This window comes from Telopea speciosissima, chromosome 3, assembly GCF_018873765.1.
Source record: "Telopea speciosissima isolate NSW1024214 ecotype Mountain lineage chromosome 3, Tspe_v1, whole genome shotgun sequence".
NCBI lineage: Eukaryota > Viridiplantae > Streptophyta > Magnoliopsida > Proteales > Proteaceae > Telopea > Telopea speciosissima.
The window spans coordinates 31,686,780-31,707,777 of record NC_057918.1 but is presented as its reverse complement, the minus strand read 5'-3'; the positions used below and the strand labels follow the sequence as shown (position 1 = coordinate 31,707,777).

At 39.9% G+C, this 20,998-nt stretch overlaps 1 protein-coding gene across 4 annotated transcripts; it reads left to right on the top strand.

The window, feature by feature from the left end:
- Positions 1–663: 663 nt before the first annotated feature.
- On the top strand, positions 664–19,203 carry LOC122654234 (protein PHYTOCHROME-DEPENDENT LATE-FLOWERING-like). Of its 4 annotated transcripts, none has more exons than XM_043848224.1 (13): positions 664–856; positions 1,366–1,447; positions 1,553–1,617; positions 2,267–2,350; positions 2,808–2,888; positions 14,303–14,464; positions 14,555–14,653; positions 14,776–16,175; positions 16,573–16,799; positions 16,880–17,028; positions 17,488–17,526; positions 17,628–18,697; positions 18,729–18,953. In XM_043848224.1, the coding sequence occupies exons 1-13, from the start codon at positions 698–700 to the stop codon at positions 18,814–18,816; spliced, it is 3,705 nt and encodes a 1,234-aa protein (XP_043704159.1). In that variant the 5' UTR covers positions 664–697; the 3' UTR covers positions 18,817–18,953. The 4 variants fall into 4 exon arrangements, with proteins under 4 accessions (XP_043704159.1, XP_043704158.1, XP_043704157.1 ...); XM_043848223.1 differs by having other exon boundaries at positions 665–856; positions 17,628–18,680; positions 18,726–19,203; XM_043848222.1 differs by having other exon boundaries at positions 665–856; positions 17,628–18,688; positions 18,725–19,203.
- Positions 19,204–20,998: the final 1,795 nt, after the last annotated feature.

The following is a 20,998-nucleotide window of genomic DNA, read 5'->3' as shown; positions in this document are numbered from 1 at the left end:
ACCAAATAAATTTGATATGGTATCGATATGAGATATAACAATAATAATCATAACCTTATCCCAACCAAATGGGGTCGGCTACATGGATCCGATATGAGATACATGTATCAAATTGGTATTTGGTTCGATATTGATATGGACAAAATAGTAAAAATGCACCATATCATATCGAACAAATACTGAATAGATTCAGTCTGGTATCGGTATGAGTTACCTATTTCGATCGATATTGATATGATATCGGTGTGAGGTATCTATGCAGCGTACCATACCGATACCGTACCAAATTCCTGACACCCTTAGACCATCCCTGTGATTATGGGGGATATTTGTCTACAAAAAGTAATTGCCAACATTTTCTCTCTTTCTCATTTTTTATTTCTTTTCTTTTTTTTTTTTTTTCGAAAAAGGATTAACTACGCTGTTGCTTTGCACGATGCTCTCTGCAAGCGAGGAGCTTTACAAGATTGTGTGATACCTGTAAGTGGGTCCCGGAAAATCTCTCTCTCTCTTTTCTTTCCCCCGCCACATTACTTCGTCTATTCGAGCCTCGGGAGGACTGGTTCTTGCTGTCCAAGACCTGAAGGCCTAGAGCTATCTCCTTAGGGTTTCTGCTTTGTCTCTCTCTCTCTCTCTTCCTGTGGCTGTCCTCCAGACCTCAACCCGTGCTCGAGAGAACCTGAGAAACTTACCGGAGATGGGGATCTCGTTCAAGGTAGCAAAGACTGGTACTCGGTTTCGCCCCAAACCTTTTCAATCCGAGGATTTTCTGGACGACGGGAGCGAGAATCCGAAGGAGAATTCTCGGACTCTTGTCGGACATGAATCGAATTCGGCTACTAGTCGGAAACCAGAGGTACTAGTCCATTTTTACACTTCTTCCAGTTCTTTCTTTGTAGCTAAGTTTGATTTATAACTTATAAGTGGTAATTTTCAATTTTTGAATTTGATTTTTTATCACGGGCTGGAGCTGAATGAAGTGATAGTAATTCTTCTTTCCGCTGCTTTATGATGTGGATTACTGAAGCTTGCAAGATCCTTCAGTTCGAATTGTTGAAGGCTAATTCGAAATAGGGACCTGACTCCAGAACACGTTTCTACCTCTAACCAGATCTCTCTCTCTCTCTTTTCTTTCCCCCTTTCTTTCTGTGTGTGTGTGTGCGCGCGCGCGCGTCTGTGTGGGTAGATTCCCCCTTCGCTGCCTGCCAATTCAGTCCCAGAAAGCTTTGCAATTGCTTACACAAAGTCCTAAGAAACCCATTTTGCTCTTTTGTTTAAGTGTTTTAATTGGACGGCTCTAGTATGCTGCCTTTGGAAATAAATTTCTTCACTCTGCCCTAATACTTTGAATCCTTATCCATCTAGGCTGACAACATTGAAGTGGATGAGGAAGCTGCTGGTATAACTGGTTCATCCTTGAGTCCTGGAGGAGACCAAAGTTCATCAGGTTCCCCCTCAACTCCCCCCTCCCAACACATAAAAAGGGATCAATTTTAATAGATATCTCTGATTTTCTGATCTGCTAGTTATTCAAATTTTCTTTTTGTGGCAGGGGAAGAAGTATCCTTCACATTGAATCTCTACCCAGTTGGATATTCTTTAGCAAAATCTTCAGATGTATGTCGGCATGACTTTTAATTTCTGAACTCAAACAGAGTATCAGTAGAATGATGTTAAAAAAAATTACTGAACAGTATTTCACTTACTGGTCTGCGTGGTTTTAAAAATCGGATTGGAAATAGTGAAATCGACCGACTCTGATTCTGAAGAATGAAATTGGGATCAGCTATGACATCCTTTAGATCCAAGGATTCAAAACACAATCAAGGATCAGAATCGACTGGAATCGGTCCCAAAAACCCTTAAGAATTTACCCTCACATCTGAAAACTCAGCAATTCTAGGGTTTTGGACCAAGAATCGGCCGATTCATCAATCCAATTTCGATTCCGATTTTTTATATGATGTTTAGATCTCAATTTCTGGCCATTATCTCCTTCCTGTAATCAACAAAAGTACGGGAAAGTATTGAAACTCACCTCTTGTAGCTATATCTACAAGATATTTGAATCAAACACTTAAAAAATGAGAGATCTAAGGAGATCTATGCCTTTCTCTACCTACTCCTGTTTCTATGTTTCCACCGAGTCCGTATGATTTCCGACCGATTTTATTTAGAATCGATGGAGGTTGATCCTGTTGCCAGATTTCAGTTTTAAAATATTTCTGGTCTGATACTCTTTTGAGCGTTGAAAATTCTGTTTCAGAAGGGCACAATACGTCTAGCTTCGCTTCAAGATGTTCCCAAGTTGTTGCATCCATATGATAGGACATCTGAGGCTCTTTTCTCTGTGAGTATCAATTTTTAACTACATATGAATTTAGGTGATATGCTTTGCATTTACTCTAGATTTACCTTGGGATTGTGGAAGTTCCAATCATTGCCTTTCTTGGCATATACATTTGGTGTATGTGTGATTCAAACCCATCATTAATCAGAAAATTAATGACTCCTGGGTAGCTGAAATCATTCACTGAATTCTTCACAGAGGCAATTTAATTTATGGAACTCTCAGGTCCGGACCATGGCCTAGCACATGCTAGAGAAGAAAGGTGGACAAAAGTCCTAGGATTCTCTAGAGTCAGTTTCAATGTACTAACTCTTACATCTTGAAAGATGTGTGTTATTTTCTGTTTTACTTTCATGACCTTACTGAAGGTTTCATTGTCTTACAGTTTTCTCCATGTTTCCGTTTTGTCATACTTATTGTTTACTTCGATCTGTCTATAATTCTATATTCTCTGTAGGCAATTGAGTCAGGTCGATTGCCCGGTGATATTCTAGATGACATACTGAGCAAGTATTTTGACGGGACACTTGTTTGTGAGGTGAGACATAAATTTGAGTTTAAACCTGCTATTTTGCTTTTGAATGTCTATATAATTATTTTATGGGTGCAACTTGTTGTCACCAAAGTGGTGAACTAAGAAGTTGTAACCTTCCTTTAATTGCCCCTTGTCGTATCCTCAAAAGTTATTTAATGCAGGGGTAAAAAAAGTTTTTCGAAAAGTTCAAAGTTATTTAATGCAATATCTATGTGAAATGACATGATTTACCATCATTGAAAAAAATGTGTTAAAAGGACAAAAAAGTAAGGTTACCACTTCTTAGTTCACTACTTTGGTTACAATAAGATATTCCCCGATTTTATATACAATAATTTACCATACATGTGCTCAATACTTAGAGCATTAGATGGGCATGAAGGCTCTGTCTGGTTCTAAGGGAAATAAAGGGAAGGGAAGTGAAAGTAAATCCAACCATAGAAAGAAACTTGGGAAAATTACAAGATGATTTAAGATTGGCTTTGGGTTTACCAAATTACCCACCCAATGTTTTGTTTAACTAAATTACTCAAAACAAATATGGGTAATACAAAACTACCCAAAACAGTGCCTCACCCTCACCACAACCACTACCAACAACATAGCCTTATCCCAACTAAATGGGGTCGGCCACATGGATCCTTGCTGTCCAAAAGCCCTATTCGAAGTCATACATGATACGAGGCCTAAGCTTAGGATGTCTTTCCTAACCACTTCTCATATGATTATTTTAGGCCTACCCATGGCTCTTTTAGTTCCCTCAATCTGAATCAAATCACTCCTTCGTACTAAGGCATCCCAAAGCCTCCGTTGAACATGGTTATGCCATCTCAAACGACTCTCTCGAAGCTTATTGTGAATCGGAGCTATTCCCAACTAGCTCCAATATGGTCATTCCTTACTTTATCCTTCCTAGTTTTGCCGCACATCCATCTCACCATTCCCATCTCCGCTACACCTAGTTTATTTATATGACACTTCTTAACTGTCCAACATTCAGCACAAAACATCTTAGCCGGTGATAGTCCTATAGAATTTTCCTTTAAGCTTTATGGAATACATCGATCACATAGCACTCTAGACGCACCTCTCCACTTCATCCATTTTATTTAAATTTTCTGGGCAATATCATCCTCTATGTCACCTTCTTTATTTATGATTGAGTCCAGATATCTAAAGTAGTCACTTTGTGGAATCTCCCTATCCTCAATATTCACCACCTCATTATCCAGCCTAGTGTGGCTAAAGTTACACATCATATATTCCATCTCAGTTCTACTTTTCTTAAGACCTTTTGATTCCAAGATTGATCTTCATAGCTCCAACTTGGCATTAATCTTTACTTTTGTCTCGTCCACCAAAACAATATCATCCGTAAAAAGCATACCCAAGGAACCTCATCTTGTATGCCTCTGGCTAAGTCATCCATGACAAGCGCAAACAAATAAGGGCTTAACGTTGATCCTTGGCCCTCAGCCATCTGAATGAATTGATCCCATATAGGTCTTCTATCCCTTTTCTTGTATTTAGCATAAACCATTGAAAAGATGCACACCAAACCACTATTAGGAAAATGAATGGAAGTGGTTTATAAATTGGATTCCTAGCCGGGTCATTCCATGAACTTGTCCCATACTATTCCGCTCGTGCCAGACCGATACAATTGTGATTCACTACCTTGGCCCCCCCATAGTTCTTACGCTAGTCACCACACCATCATTCATATCTTTAATTATGTACACATATGTACATGACACCAGGGTTTAAAGTATTGGTATCGGGTATTGTATCGAAAGGGTGATTTTAAGAGATATATTGTATCGGACATACGCAAGATACACTAAAGATAAGCATGAAATGGTCAAGATACACATGAAAATGCATTTTTGGAGCAAATAAATAAATAAATAAATAAGCAATATATAACATGTATCATGCATAAACACTAAAATGGAAAACAATGTATAATGAGACAAGTGTACTAAATTGAAATTGTAATAAAAGATGAGGTTTCTTACATATGTTGTAATAGTCTATTGCCATGAAGAGTCGTTTTTTCTGTGAAAAATCATGGATTTGAGTACAAATCCTTGCAAATGATGAAGTTTGATGCATCAACTAACTTAGTTTTACCTAAATCTATCGATTTATAACAAAAAACAGGATTAAAAACCATGATTTAAACACATAGATCAAAATTTTTTTTTGGGACACCTTTTTCTATGAAATTTCCTTCAATCTCTGATCTCAGCTTGTTGAATGATGCAAACTAAATTTTTGTAGCACCTCTTAAATCATTTATTGAGTGTAGATTAGAACCCCAACTCCAATTTTTTGATAGAACTTGGTTAAAGGCATGTTTTGAGAGTCTCGGTTGGGAGTTCCTTCCCTTTCCGTCAAATGACTCTGTATTGAGTCTAATAGTCACATGGGCCTTTAATGGCCTTATCGGTGTGTATTGGTTGGTATTGATCATATCGGTCTGTATCAAGCCATATCGGCCAATACATACCTATATTTATCAATACTCTCATAGAACCCTTTAACATATGTATCGTACGTATTGGTATGTATCTTACGTTTTGTATCGGGCCATATCGACCAATACAATATGATACCAATCGATACATACTACTTTTTTAAAAAAGAGATACGTATCGGTACCAACCAATATCGATACTTATCGGATGATACGATACGATATAGATCGATACTTTAAAGTTTAAACCATGCATGACACCCTTCTCTTCTCTAGTGTATTCCTAATTAAGTCTATAGGGACTTTGTTGTAGGCTTTTTCAAGGTCAATAAAGACCATATGGAGATCTGTCTTGCCCTATCTATATCTTTCCATGAGTCTCCTTAGTAAGAAAATAGCTTCCATCGTGTATCTTCCTAGCGTAAACCAAATTGGTTCTCCGAATAGTAGTTTCCTTTCTCAGGTGGGTTTCAATAACCTTCTCGCATAACTTCATCATATGACTCATTAATTTTATGCCTATGTAGTTATTGCAGTTCTGAATATCACCTTTATTTTTATAAATCGGAACCACAATGCTTCTCCATTTATCTTGCATTTTCTTTGTGGTCATAATCTTGTTAAACAACTTTGGTTAGCCAAGATAAACCACACATTCCTACGCTCTTCCACACTAATACAGGGACCTTGCCCAGGCTAGGTGCTTTGTCTACTTTCATCTTTCTTAAAGCTTCTTTTACTTCAGACACCCTGATTTTGCGTATATATTTACGCCATGTGGTGTCAAGATGAGTAATGCTGCCTTCCGGCGCCATATTACTCTAAAGGTCTTTGGACTGATTTGGTATGATTTCTATTTCAATTTCATGAGGTGATTTCTATTTTGGAAATTGTTTGATTTGATTTTTGCACTTTATTTCAGTAAAATAGAAATCAAATGGAGTCGAAATTCTGAAATAGTTGAGGAGCTGTTTTAATTTGAAATTGAAATTGATTTCACTCTTGCTATTTTTTGAACACATGGTTAATTTGATGGGAAAAGTAGTAATTTCATTTAAAAAATAGATCACCACCATTTTTTTCTTGATGGTACTCCCACCACCATGCCACCACTGTGACCACCTCCCCACCACCACCACTGACACCACCTCCCCGCCACCACTACCCCCACCCCCCCCCTTCTCGCCCCCAGCCCCCCCACCTCTTCCCCCGCCCCTGCCACCACTATCCTCTCCCAAAGAAATATAGAAAATTTATTCTCAGAAATTGAACTATCAAATAAATTTCTTATTTTTGAAATATTTCAGATTGATGCAACCAAAACAATTTCAATTTCTTGACCAACAATCTATTTGACTATTTCAGGAAATCAATCCGAAATTGAAATAGAAATCATACCAAATCTGGCATTCATTAAGTAGGCCGTAGAAATACTTTTTCCACCTCTCCTTAATGTCCTCATCCCTTATTAGTACTCCACCATCCACTTTTAATACATCTTAAATGGTCAAAATCTCTGCTTTTCCTTTCTCTCATTTTTGCTATCTTGTAGATAGCTTTTTCCCCATTCTTTGTGTTCAGTTTATTATAAAGATCATCATATTTCTTCACTCCTTGCTTTCCTCACAATCTTCTTAGCTTCGTTTCTAGCCAATTTATATCTTTTTAGTCCTTGCCACTTCTTAAAGCTAACTTTTTCAGTCTTAATGGCTGCTTAGACCTCATCAGTCCACCACTAAGTCTCCCTAGGAGCATGACGTATACCTTTGATTCCTCTAGTACCTCTTTAGCCACCTTCTTAATACAAGCCGTCACCTCGTCCCACATCGTATTAGTGTCCCCTCAAAGTCCCACTTTCCTTGTTTGACCACTTTATCAGTAAATGAGTTTAAGGACTCTCCTTTTGATCTCCACCAACTTAACTTAGGGCAAATAGGCTCTCCTATCTTATACTTTTGTGCAATGAGGCACATATCCAGGACCACTAATCTATGTTGAGTGGTTAGGCTCGCCTAAGGTATAACCTTACAGTCCTTACAAAACAATCTATCCAATTTTCTTGTTAGGAAGAAATCTATTTGGCTACTATGGTGCCTACTTTTGCAAGTAACTAAAATGCTCCTCTCTCTTTTTGAAAAAGTGTTCACAATGGATAAATCATAAGCTACTACAAAGTCTAAAGTTGAGATCCCCTCCTCGTTCCTTTCTCCAAATCCATAGTCTCCATGTACACCTTCATAGCCTCTACGATCTCTCCCAACATGTCCATTCAGATCACCCCCTATAATAATCTTTCTCCTTAACTAATACCTTGTACTAATCCATCCATGTGTTCCCAAAATTGTAACTTACTACTTTCATTTAATCCTACTTACGGTGTGTTGAGCGCTAATTATATTGACAACCTCTTTCTCCAACACAAGCTTGATGGATATAATCCTATCTCCAACTCTTTCAACATCCACCACATCATTCTTTATTTCTCTGTCCACTACTGTACCAACTCCACTTCTATTACTTTGATCTCCCGTATACCAAAGTTCAAAGTGATCACACTTTAGCTTCTTTTTTTTTTCCCCCTTTCATCTAGTCTCTTGAAATACATGCAATATTAATCCTTCTTCTACTCGTAACATCTATCAACTCTAGGCCCTAGTTAACAAATTCGGATTTGGGAATTATTTGGATAAAGAATTATTTGAAATAATTCGTTTTGTTAATTTAAGATTTCGGTAAAAAAAGCGGACATAATAAAATTCGGATTCGGATTCGGGAATTATTCGTTTACCAAAATAAAAGTCGGGCAAAAAATTCGGACGTTATTTTTAATATTTATAGTATATGTTTAACATTATCAATCAATTAATATACATGCATAAGATACAAGTAACATAAAAATTGGAAAATTGATTCAAGAATCAAGACCCAAGAGTCAGCAATGACTCCAATGATTAATGCTTACAAAATCCAATTCACCTTGCAACACAGGAGGGGAGAAATTTCAGAGTCAGCATTCAATGCTTACAAAATTGATTCAAGAGTCAAGACTCAAGACTCAAGAGTCAACAATCAATCCAATGAATGCTTACAAAATCTTATTCAGCCAGGAATTTCAGTCGCAACTGAGAGGAAGATTGCTCATTGCTCCTTTATCAGTGCCAAAACAAAGTAAAATGAAACATAGAAAATAAAAATCAAGGATGTTTCAGACATACAAAGCAATTGAAATGACAGAGAACTTCTTCATTAGATTGAACGAGAGAGAGAGAGACCTGAAGACTGATCACCTCTTCCTATATTTCATCTTCTTCCTTCGTTGTGCCGATCGAACGAGGTAGGTGGGATGTGGGACAAGAGCCACGAGACAGGACTGCAGCCCTGCAACTGTAATGCGCCACCCATGCAGCTCGAGCAGAGTATGCCGATTTGACTCACCGCGTGAGCGACACAGCTGGAGCAATCTGCAATCGGGCATGGAGAGGTCACCTCGGCATTGATAGAGACCGTAGATGACATCTTGTGAGCTGGATTGCTAGAGTGGAGTTGTAGATGGTAAATTTGTTGAAGGAGGAATAGGTGGCTGAGTTGTCGCTGCTCTTAATGGGTTCGAGAGAGATGAGAGAGTGAAGAAGAGGGTTAGGAGAAGGAGCAGAGATGGAACTCAAGAAGTCAGGACTTAGGACTCAGGAGTCGCTTGCAGCGGTGGCCGGAGGCCCGGAGTCATCGGAGTGTCGGACAACAAGAAGCGCCGCAGACTTGGTCTTTGACTCTTTGTCTCTCTCACGGTAAAACTGTAAAAGGGTTATAGGGGTGAAAGTGTGAAACCGTGAAACCCTAAGGGATAAAGGGAATAAGGGATTAAGGAGTTTTTTTTTTTAACTAACCGAATTATTCATATATAATTCGGTTCGTCTGAATATAACGCGATTTTTTAAATAGTTCTAATAAAACGCGATTTTTTCCGACTTATATTTATAAATCGGATTTGGGAAGAATTGTTCATATTATTCGTTATAATTCGGTTCGGCCGAATAATTTGTGAATTATTCGGCGAATTAAATACTAGGCTCTAGGCTCATTCCCATTAAGGATCCAATGTTCTAAGATGCTAATTTAATCCTACACTTTTGGACAAGTGATACTACTCTTGACTTACCAATTACTATTCGTAAACCCCGTAGAACTTGTACTCAACATCCTATTTCTAACGTTGTTTCATATGACTCACTTTCTCCCTCCGTCCATACCTTCGTTTCTTCGTTGTCATCTGTTTCTATTCCTAACAACTGACAGGAAGCTCTAACAATTCAAGGTGGAAAGAGGCAATGATTGAAGAGATGAGGGCTCTGAGGAAGAATGACACGTGGGATCTGGTGCACCTTCCTCCAGGAAAGAAACATGTAGGTTGTAAATGGGTTTTTGCAATCAAACCATAGTTGTCACGGCGTCTAGGCGACCCAAGACGGCGTAGAGGATAAAAAATCAAGGCGACACCAACTATGCGAATAAGGCGACCAAGGCGCCCAAGTTGACCAAGGCGCTTGGACGCCTAGGCGATGCCTTGACAACTATGAATCAAACAGAAGGCAGATGGAACAATGGATAGATATAAAGCAAGTCTGGTTGCTAGAGGATTCACTCAGACACATGGGATTGACTATCAAGAACCGTTTGCACCAATAGCAAAAATGAACACTGTCAAAGAGTCATTATCTCATGTGCAGTTAACCAAGAAGCGATCTTCAACAGCTTGATGTGAAGAATACTTTCGTCCACGGGTTACTTGAAGAGGAGGTATATATGGATATTCCTCTTGGATTCACTTCTCCAAAAACCCAAGGCAAAATGTGTAGGCTAAAGCGAGCTTTATATGGTCTGAAACAGTCCCCAAGAGCATGGTTTGGTTGTTTCCATAGTGCCATGGTGTGAATTGGTTATAAACAAAGTAATGTTGATCATACTTTGTTTATCAAAATGACCATATTACAGTCTTGATCGTCTATGTAGATGAGATTGTAATTAGTAGGAATGATGTTGGTGAAGTATCTAGACTGAAGACCTATTTGAGGACAAAGATCGAGATCAAGGACTTAGGTAAGTCGAGATATTTTCTTGGGATCGAGGTTGCTCATTCAACTCAAGGTATCTTCCTACTCTTAACCTTTTATCAGACACAAAGATGTTGGGGTGTAAACCTGCAAATACTCCACTAGAGCCTAACTCTCATCTTAAGAACAAGGATGGGGAACCAGTTGATAAAGCCAGTTATCAGAGGTTGGTTGGAAGACTGATTTCCCAAGAAATTTTTGGAATCATTACCTCACTGTTACTAACTACAAATCATTCAAATTTGGTTATTAAATTTTAAATTTCTTTGCAATCAAATCCATTGGATTTAAATAGTAAAATAAAAATTACATCTGAAAAGTATTATTACTAAACATGGTAAGGATTTTAAATAGGTTACACGATCTTGTTAGGAAATGATTACAAAAGTTCCCTTCTTTTTAAAACTATTGCACTTTCGTTCCCTTCCCTTTACTTGAAACCAGATGGAGCTGAAAGTGTTATGAACACTTCATTTTGCTGGTTCATGGTAGATGGAGCCGAATGTGTTATGAACACTTCATTTTGGTGGTTCATGGTAGATGGATCCGAAGTTGTTACGAACACTTCATTTTGGTGGTTTATGGTTCATAGTAGATGTTCTTCAGACAATCAATAAGCTAACTAATTAGTCATATTATGCTATTATGCATTCATCTTTCTGTACCCTTCACATCCTTTTTCATTGTCTAAAAGGTTTTGGGTGTCCAAACTGTTGTGGCCATATATGATTACTTTATTTACATAAATTTCCAGTTTTGATCTTTGGGTATCTCAGTTTTGGATTTTGCGGTTGCTTATGATCTGTCCATTGTAAACACATACTTTGAAAAGAGAGAGGAGCATTTAGTCGCCTACAGAAATGGACATCATAATAGCCAAATAAATTCTTCCTTACTAAAAGGTCAGACAGATTGTTTTGTAAGGACTGTAAAGTTATCCCAGGGGAGAGCTTAACTACTCAACATAAATTGTTGGTCATGGATATGTGTTTCATCATGCAGGATCGTAAGAAAGGGGAGCCTTTATACCCCAAGGTAAGGTGGTGGAACTTGAAAGGAGACTCCTTCGAGTCATTTACTGACTAAGTGGCCAAACAAGGAAAGTGGGACTTGGAGGGAGATACTAACTTGATGTGAAATGAGTTGTCTACGTGTATTAAAAAGGTGGCTAAAGAGGTCCTGGGGGTATCTAAAAGAAGACTTCATTCTCCTAGGGAGACTTGCTGGTAGGACGATGAGGTCCAGGCACCCATCAAGACTAAGAAAGCTAGTTTCAAGGAACGACAAAGGATTAAGGATGTAAAGATCTAAAAAGGTATAAATCTGCCAGAAATGAAGCTAAGAAGATTGTGGGGGAATGCAAGGGCGAAGAAATATGAAGATCTCTATAACAACCAGAACACCAAGGAAGGGAAAAAAGCTATCTATAAGATAGCTAGAATGAGGGAAAGGATGAGTAGAGATTTTGACCATATTAGATGCATTAAAAGTGATGATGGCAGAGTCCTAGTAAGGGATGAGGACATCGAGAGGAGATGGAATCGGTATTTCTACAACCTACTTAATGAAACCAATCCGAGTTACAGTGGACCGAAAGAAGGCACCACACGTCAAGTCACCTATCGAAGGAATATACGTAGAATTAGGGTTTTTGAAGTAAAAGCACTAAGAAAGATGAAAATAGCCAAGGCCCCAGGCCCAGATGGAGTCATAATAGAATTGTGGAAGAGCTTAGGAATCTGTGGCTTATCTTGGTTAACTAAGTTGTTTAATAAGATTATGTGCATTGAGAGAATGCCAGATGAATGGAGGAGAAGCGTTGTGGTCCCGATTTACTAAAATAAAGGTGATATCCAAAGCTGCTATAAAATTATGGGAGAGGGTTATTGAAACACCCCTTATAAAGGAGACTACTATTTCGGAGAACCAATTTGGTTTTATGCCAGGAAGATCCACAACAGAAGCTAGGGCTGCAAGTTTGGCCCTGTCGGCCCAAACCCGCCCTGAGCCCGAACAGGGTCTGGGCTAAGATTTATGGCCCTGAGGGCGGGTTAGGGCCAGAAATTCTTGGCCCTGAGTCAAGGTTGGGTCAGGTCTGGTTAGGGTTAAGACCTCGGGCTCAGCTCGACCTTGATTTTGACCCTGATTTTTAACCCTGATGGACCTGAAGAAAATTCTTTATTTATTAAATAATAGAAGGTATTATATATATAAAGAAGTGCGTGGCGCACTTGGTAGTTTGTGGTGCATAAAAGCTAATTGCTATAAGGAGGTCTTGGGTTCAAGCCTCCACGTTCACATCTTCCCTATACTTGTTATTTTAATTTGCTTATTGCAGGGCCAATCAGGGCGGGCTTGGGTTGGGCTTGGCTCGTCAGGGTTAGGGTCAAGGTATTTAGGCCCTGAGTCAGGGTCAGGGCGGACTTGGGCCCAGCTAAGCCGACTCAGGGTTGGGCTAGGGTTTTAAAAAGCCCAGCCCAACCCGACCCTGTTGCAGCCCTAACAGAAGCTATCTACCTAATTAGGAGAGTCATGAAAAGATTTAGAGAGAGCAAGAAGGATCTCCATATGGTGTTTATTTACCTAGAAAAAGCTTGTGACAGTGCCTAGAGATTTAATTTGGCATGTGCTACGGAGGAGAAATGTTCAAGCAAATACATGGACATAATTAAAGTATAGTTATCAAGGCGACCATGGCAATGGAGAGGGCCCAAAATTAAGGCGACACAAACAAGGCGGCAAGGCGCCCGCCTAGGGGCCTAAGGCAACCAAGGAGCCTGGACACTATGAATTAAAGATATGTATAATATAGTGGTGACTAGTGTAAAAACCGTGGGGGGTCAAGGTAGTGAATCCTCAATCACAGTTGGGTTACATCAAGGATCAGCTTTAAGCCCTTATCTATTTGTGTTTATCATGGATGAGTTAACCAAAGACATCCAAGGAGAGGTTCCTTGGTGCATGCTTTTTGTTGATGATATTGTTTTGGTGGATGAGACAAAAAATGGAATTAATGCCAAACTAGACTTATGGAGATCAACCTTAGAATCAAATGGTTTTAAGATAAGTAGAACGAAGACGGAGTATATGGTATGTAACTTTAGCAACTCCAGGACGGATAATGAGGGGGTGAAAGTTGTGACCATTTTAGGTATCTAGGATCAATCATCAGTAAGGAAGCTAATATAGAAGATGATGTCTCACAGAGGAATAAAGTAGGATGGATGAAGTGGAGAGGTGCATCTGGAGTGTTATGTGATCAATGGATTCCTTTAAAGCTTACAGTAATAGTTTATAGGACAGTCAGACCGGCTATGATGTATAGCGCGGAGTGTTGAGAAGTTAAGAAGCGTCATGTAGATAAGCTAAGTGTAGTAGCAGAGATGAGGATGTTGAAATGGATGAGTAGCAAAACTAGTAAGGATAAAATAAGGAATGATCATATTAGAGCTGGTTTGGGAGTAACCCCGATTCAAGATTAGCTATGAGAAAGTCGTCTGAGGTGGCATGGCCATGTTCAATGGAGGCCTTCGGATGCCCCAGTTCGGAGGACTGACTTGATTCAGATTGAAGGTACTAAAAGAACTAGGGGCAGGCCTAAAATGACCCTTGGAGAAGTGAGGAAAATACATGCATAGTTGGGGCCTTGTTTCAAGTATGACGTCAAATAGAGCTGATTAGAGGGCAAGGATCCGTGTAACCGACCCCAGTTAGTTTGTATAAGACTGATTTGTAATTGTTGTGTTGTGTTCATTTTCTTTTACTTTTATTATTAATATTTTGTCTTCGCAAGGATCCTTGTTGTTGATGATCTTTTGGTGTTTTGGCAGGTACGGGACTATCGGAACTGTGCATCTAAACCAGGAGATAATGTTTCTTCTGTTGATGGATCTCCTATTGTTAATAAAGTACGGCTTAGGATGTCTTTAGAGAATGTTGTGAAGGATATTCCCTTAATCTCAGATGATTCTTGGACGTATGGTGATTTAATGGTCTGTATTCCTACTTCTGTTATCATGCACCTGAAATGTATATCTTGTCTCTGGAACATGAATTCATTCATGAATTTTACTGTGTTGTAGGAGGTAGAATCTCGGATATTGAAAGCTCTGCAACCAAAACTTTGTCTAGATCCTACCCCAATGTTAGATAGACTATGTGCCAACCCAATTTCAACTACGGTATGGAATCTAATCCTTATGTATATGAACTAAGATGGTAGGTACTGAAATTTGTGTCTATAGTGAAGTTTTTCATTTTCTGTTTTTTTTGATCAGCACCTGTTGTCGAACTTTATATGTAGCTTAAATTTGGTTTGTCCGGTGCGCGAAAGAGGGGATTGAGGCAGATTCCAGATGTGACAGCCCTGTCAAATAATCAAAGCCATGGGAAGAAAGTCTGCATTGCTAGGGTGCCTGAAAGCTCAAATTTCAGGTCTGGTGACTCTGGAACCATGACAAATGATGCAAACTCACAGCAAATCAATGAGAATATCACCGTCCAAAATAGTGCGTCAAGCAGTGCATTAGCCTTCAGACCTAAAAGCATTGGACCTGAGGCTTCTGCACTAGCATCATCTTTGCTATCCCATCAGCCCAAATATCAATTGGGGACTGGCCACCCTAGAACTATGCAAGATTTTGGGGCAGGGACCATTGTGAGTTCTTCAGGTGCATCACCTGGTGGGCACGATTTGATGATCGGATATGCTGATTCGATAAACTCTGGTGCCTCATCTTTTCACAGAAAGAGGGAAAACGAAAATACCCAACTGACACCCTTTTCCAATATCACTAAAAGAGCTAGGCAAACTCCAGTTGTTCCTGATGGGATTCAGCAGCAGCAATTGGGTCAACAGTTCGATAGTCACCATGGAACAGATATACACCGGAAGAGTACAATGTTGCAGCAACAGTCAGAGGCTGGAGTTATCCAGTATGCCAGTATGGGGGCTCAAAAATATCCTCCTCAGATGTTTGATGGAGTTTCAAATCAGGAGGCCATGGTATCTTCATTCTATATGGAGCAGCAGGGAATGAGATTTGGTGTCAAAGAAGAGCGGATTGAGACAGATAAATTGGACAAGCCGGATTTTGATAGGAATAAAAATGACTCACACAAGTTAGAAACTGAGGCAAACCAACTGGATGCACAGCAGTTGCGACTTCCACAAAAGCTTCCACAGAATCCCTTTATGAGGTCCCACTTCCCTCAGAGTCAGTGGCATAATATGCTTGTTGAGAAAGATCCAAGAACGGAAGACCAACGTCAGAAAAGGAAAACAGTACAAAGTCCTAGAGTTTCTACAGGAGCTCTTGTTCAATCTCCAGCATCTTCCAAATCTGGGGAATTTTCAAGTGGTTCCTTAGGACCCCAATTTGGTGCAGTTGCCACAACTGCTGCTTTTAAATCACTAACGAAGGAGAAAACAACTGCCCTTTCAGGTGCCACAGTTGGAGGAGGTCCGTCTGCTACGTCAAGTCCAAATGAGTCCATGCAACAGCAACACCAGGCACAAATGCCTGTGAAGCGAAGATCAAATTCCCTTCCCAAAGCACCAGCCATGAGTGGGGTTGGGTCTCCTGCTAGTGTGAGTAATATTAGTTTCCCATTGAATGAAAAAAGTCCTTCAGTCGGAACCCGACCTTCAGCTGTTCAAGTTATGCTTGAGAGGTTCTCAAAGATTGAAACTGTGACTATGAGGTACTTTGCCAATCACTTGCATTATAGCTCTAACTTAATTCATTTTATATTGGCATGCTTGACTTTTGAAATGGAATTTTTTTGGGGGCTGATACCCATCCTTCTGGTGGTTTACTCCAATCATGTTTTTTGAGTCCTAGTGAGATCTCTACGTTCATAATTCAGGTGATCATTGTGATCATCTAGAGTTTAGATTGGTCTGTTAGGATCAGGCCACCTGGAAAATCTTTGGTCTTGAATATGTCCTAGCTGGGACAAACCACCCTGCAATCTGCATGCATTCCGTATGTAACTACCAAGGTGTCTTTGTTCCATCCTCTAATCCTGCCTTGAATTACTGTGAAAAAACTTTTGCAACACTGTTTATTTCATCCTTGAAGTTGACTTACATTTTCAGGCATCAACTCGGCTGCAAAAAGAATAAGGTGGATGACCACCCCATCGTAAGGAAACCCATGACATATTCAACTCAACAGCTCTCATTTTGTCTCTCTAATGTAAATAATGAGGATCTCAAGGATGCAGCATGTGTGAGACCATTGGCAAAGTCACTTATAGGTGGGAGCATGAATATCTGCAAAACACGAGTTCTAACTTTCTTACAGACAGAGCGTAGAGTCCAAGGTTCGTGTTTCAAGATAACCTGCCTCTTTTTGCAAGTAGTTACTTTGAGTTGCTTGACACTTCTGCTTTTGCCTCCACAGGTAATCTTGATCCTATTGTTCCTAATGCACGGAGTAGATTAATCATGTCAGAGAAGCCAAATGGCGGTACAGTAGCAATGTATTATGGGGATATAGATGATGGTGATCTTCTGGCTGCTGAGGATTATCTGCCTACCTTGCCCAATACTGTGGGTTCCTATCATTTAGCTGGAGAAATTATGTTATTTTGTTCAGTATTATGTTACCTCCATACTTTCCCATATTTGTTCTATATGTGGATGGATCTCATCAACCTTGAAAACTACAGTATGTGGACCGAACCTAAACCAATTAGTAACCCATAGTAATCTTATGAATGGTGATCTATTGGATGTCCAATGATTCATCAGCAGTGTAAAGAATGAGCTAATTGAATGATACAGCATCATATGTTTGCTGTGGTATGGTGTATGAGTGGTCAGCTGATTTGAAAACTCATTAGATGGCCTGGCGAGTAGTATAGTGTGTAATCCTCAGATTACAAAAGGACTGTTTCTCTGTATTTATAACCTGCCTTCTTCCCCCCCCCCCCCCTTCCTTTACCCCTTTATTCCTCCTGTTGCTTCAAGACTTCTGATTGATATTTCTCATCCAATTCATTGTATCAGAATTTTGCAGACTTGCTTGCTTTGCAATTTTGTTCACTGGTAAGTTTTCTCAATGCAAGTTTGGAATTTCAAAGTGATGATTTTCTGCTATCGCTGGTTATCTTTACATTGTCTTTTAACTTTGTCATTCTCTTTTGTAGATGGTTCGTGATGGGTATCAACTTGCTGAAGATCAACTCCGACCAAAACCAACTTGTGTTGTTGCCCCCTATTGTCAATCTAGTGGAACTCCTGATGGTGCAGCTGCTGTGATGCAGCAATATCCAGAACAAGTTTCAGGTCAGCCATCCAATGCAGTGCCTACACCAGCTAATAGTGGGACTGGTTCTTTGAACTCTTGTCAGAATCTTGTAACCGGTGCACGGATTCTCCCACCTGGAAACACTCAGGCCTTACAGAATTCTCAAGGATTCTTGCCAGGGGTTGCAGTTTCTGCCAGGCCACAGCAGTTGGATCCACAACACTCGCTTCAACAGCAGCAGAATCAGCACTCCCTCATGCAACAACAGCATGCCCAGATCCAGAGATCACCTTTGATGCTTCCAACAAGCCCACTTTCTCACCTAAATGCATTTGGGCAGAACTCTAACATGCAGATGGCTGGCCAGTTGGTTAACAAGTCCTCCCATTTCCCACTTCTGCTGCAACAACAACAATTGCAACAACAGCAGTCACAGCCACAGCAGCAGCAGAGGAAAATGATTATGGGACTGGGAACAGCTATGGGTATGGGGAACATGGGGAATAATAACATGGTTAGCGGAGGCCTAGCCAGTGTCATGGGCATCGGTGGTGTTAGGGGAATAGGTGGTGCTGCAATTTCATCTCCGATGGGATCCATGTCTGGCATGGGTAACATGGGTCAAAGTACAATGAATCTGACCCAGGTTTCCAATATCAGCAATGCTATAAACCAGCAACTCCGTTCTGGTACACTGTCTCATGTACAAGCTGCTGCCATGGCATCAAAGCTTAGAATGGTGCAGAGCCGAGCAGGCATGTTGGGAGGACCTCAGACAGGCATTGGCGGGATTCCAGGAACTGGGCAAATGCAACCTGGCTCTGCTGATCTTTCGATGCTAGGACAGACACTCAACCGCACCAACATTAACCCTTTGCAACGTACAGCAATGGCATCGATGGGTCCACCTAAGATGACTCCTGGTACAAATTTCTATGTGAACCAGCAGCAGCAGCAGCAGCAATTACAGTTACAACAGTTACAAATACGTCAGTTACAGCAGCATCAACAACAGATGCAGCAACAGCAGCAAATTAGCTCTCCACTTCAAGCAGTTGCTTCACCTCCACAGGTGGGTTCTCCAGTAGCCATGGCAATTCAGCAACAAATGAGCCAATCACCACAACCGCAGATGAGCCCGCAACAAATGAACCAACAAATTCCAATGAGCCCACAACAGTTGAGCTCAGGGGCACTGCAGCCAATGGGTACTGGCAATGCAGGTGCTGGTCCGGCCAGCCCACAGTTGAGCTCACAGACCCTTGGTTCGATTGGTAGCATCACTAGCTCTCCTATGGAGCTGCAAGGTGTGAACAAGAGCAATTCTGTTGGTAACGTATAGACCATACAAAAGATGAGGCAAAACGTCTTGCAGCTTGGTTCTATTACTCTATGAAGGCCTCTACACTGGGAACTTTCAATGGTTGAGCAGAGATACAAAAGGCAGTAGACATTTTTGTGGGACTATCCCCTGCCTGGATCCAATATAATGATGGCCTAGGCAACTACTAGAAATGGCGGATGTAAAGCTAAGATGTGGACCAAGATGTGAGTATACTTTTTCTGTACGGGAAGACAGTAGAGCCAAAACGATGTGCATTGCTGCCAAAACATGATGGTTGGTTATTTGCTAAAAAGGAAATCAGGTAATTAAGTGCCGGCTCTGTTGTCCACTGCCGCTGCCCATTTTGCAAAAGCTCAAGAACATTTGGACACGGTTCCGTTTCTCCATGTTGATCTTAATTTAAGACACTAAACTGGATAATCACAGTGCCATAGTGACACCTGATTTTCATGTGGAACAATAATGCGGTGGTCATAGGTTTTCCTCATATATTGGAGGTGGATCAACCATCAATAGATCAGTGTTGTGTTGGTGCCAATGCAACCAATATAGAGCCAATACACTTCAAGAGTTGGACATTTTAGTTCCCATGGCATATTGTACATTTAAATACAATTGGGTATAGTATGATTGATATTGATTTTAAATCGTAATGTCATCAAATTAAACTTTTTTTGTTTTTTAAAGAGTCAAATTGAACAATCTTTCTTCATAAATTCCATGGTAAGTATGTTTTTTTTGGTTTGAAAATCTATTCACATTCCTGATTAAAAAAAAGGGTTACAATATCCAAGAGCTGCCCTGGGAAGGGGGGGCGGGGAACCCAACAGCAGCTCACAGGGCAAGAAAGGGTCATTTATTGAAAGGTAATAATGATACCATTTATCATTAGAGTAAGTAGAAATGCACCAAATCTAAGAGGCAGATCCTACCATATTTTCTGAAATTTCATATAAACGAATGTGCATTACTACAAAATTTAGCTCCACAAATAGCTATAACCCAAACTGAATTTAGACAAAGATGAGACCATAAGATCTTAAACGAGTTTCGTTTGTCAAAATTTTTACAGTACTTTTGGGAAAGCTTTGGCTCAGCTTACACTGCTAAGCAAGAACAAAACCACAAGATGGCCGAGATTTGGCCATTTCGATGGTCAAGATTCAGCTTCCATCTTCATTAGTGGTGCGTCCGTGCGTGCCATCAACCATCCCTGAAGAAAGCACAGCATTTAACTATGTGCTTGTGCATTTAATTCCCGGAAATGGCATAGATATCATAATTTTTGCTTTTCTATATATTGAAAAAAAGACCTCAGAAGCGTCGGCAAGTGGCTAAGCAATCAGATTCTCTGCAACCTTGGATAACAAGTCGCTCCAGAGATAACCTCTCCTGTATTGATGTTTCACTGGCACACCTTCCTCTTTTTGGACATCCCCTTCTGTATCTAATCTCTCTTCCTTTTTTTTTTTCGCCGGCATCTGAAATGATCTTTCAACTTTTTTGTTTTGGTAGAAAATGATCTTTCAACTAAGGTTCTAGAACTTGGGTTTCGACCAGTCAAAAATCGAGATATGGTGGAAACTGATCGAAACTTGTGATTTTGTCCTAGCCAACTCGAGTTGGTGGTTCTGAGGTTCAAAAATGCTTCTTTTTTTATTTGACTTTTTGTAATAAGTCTAGTTTTGACATTCTAAACAAAATGCATGAACTGTTTTCACAAGCAAAAAAAATAAAATAACACTCCAAAATTTACTTGTGGTTTTTTACCCAAGTTTGATAGTGTATATTGTTCTCGGACATTGGCTGGAAACCAGGTTAGGCATTTATTTATACCAAATAAAATGGTTTTATATTTGTTATTTCATTTGCTTAAGATATTATTCATAAATAAGCAATTACTTCCCTATTTGAATCTTTTAAAA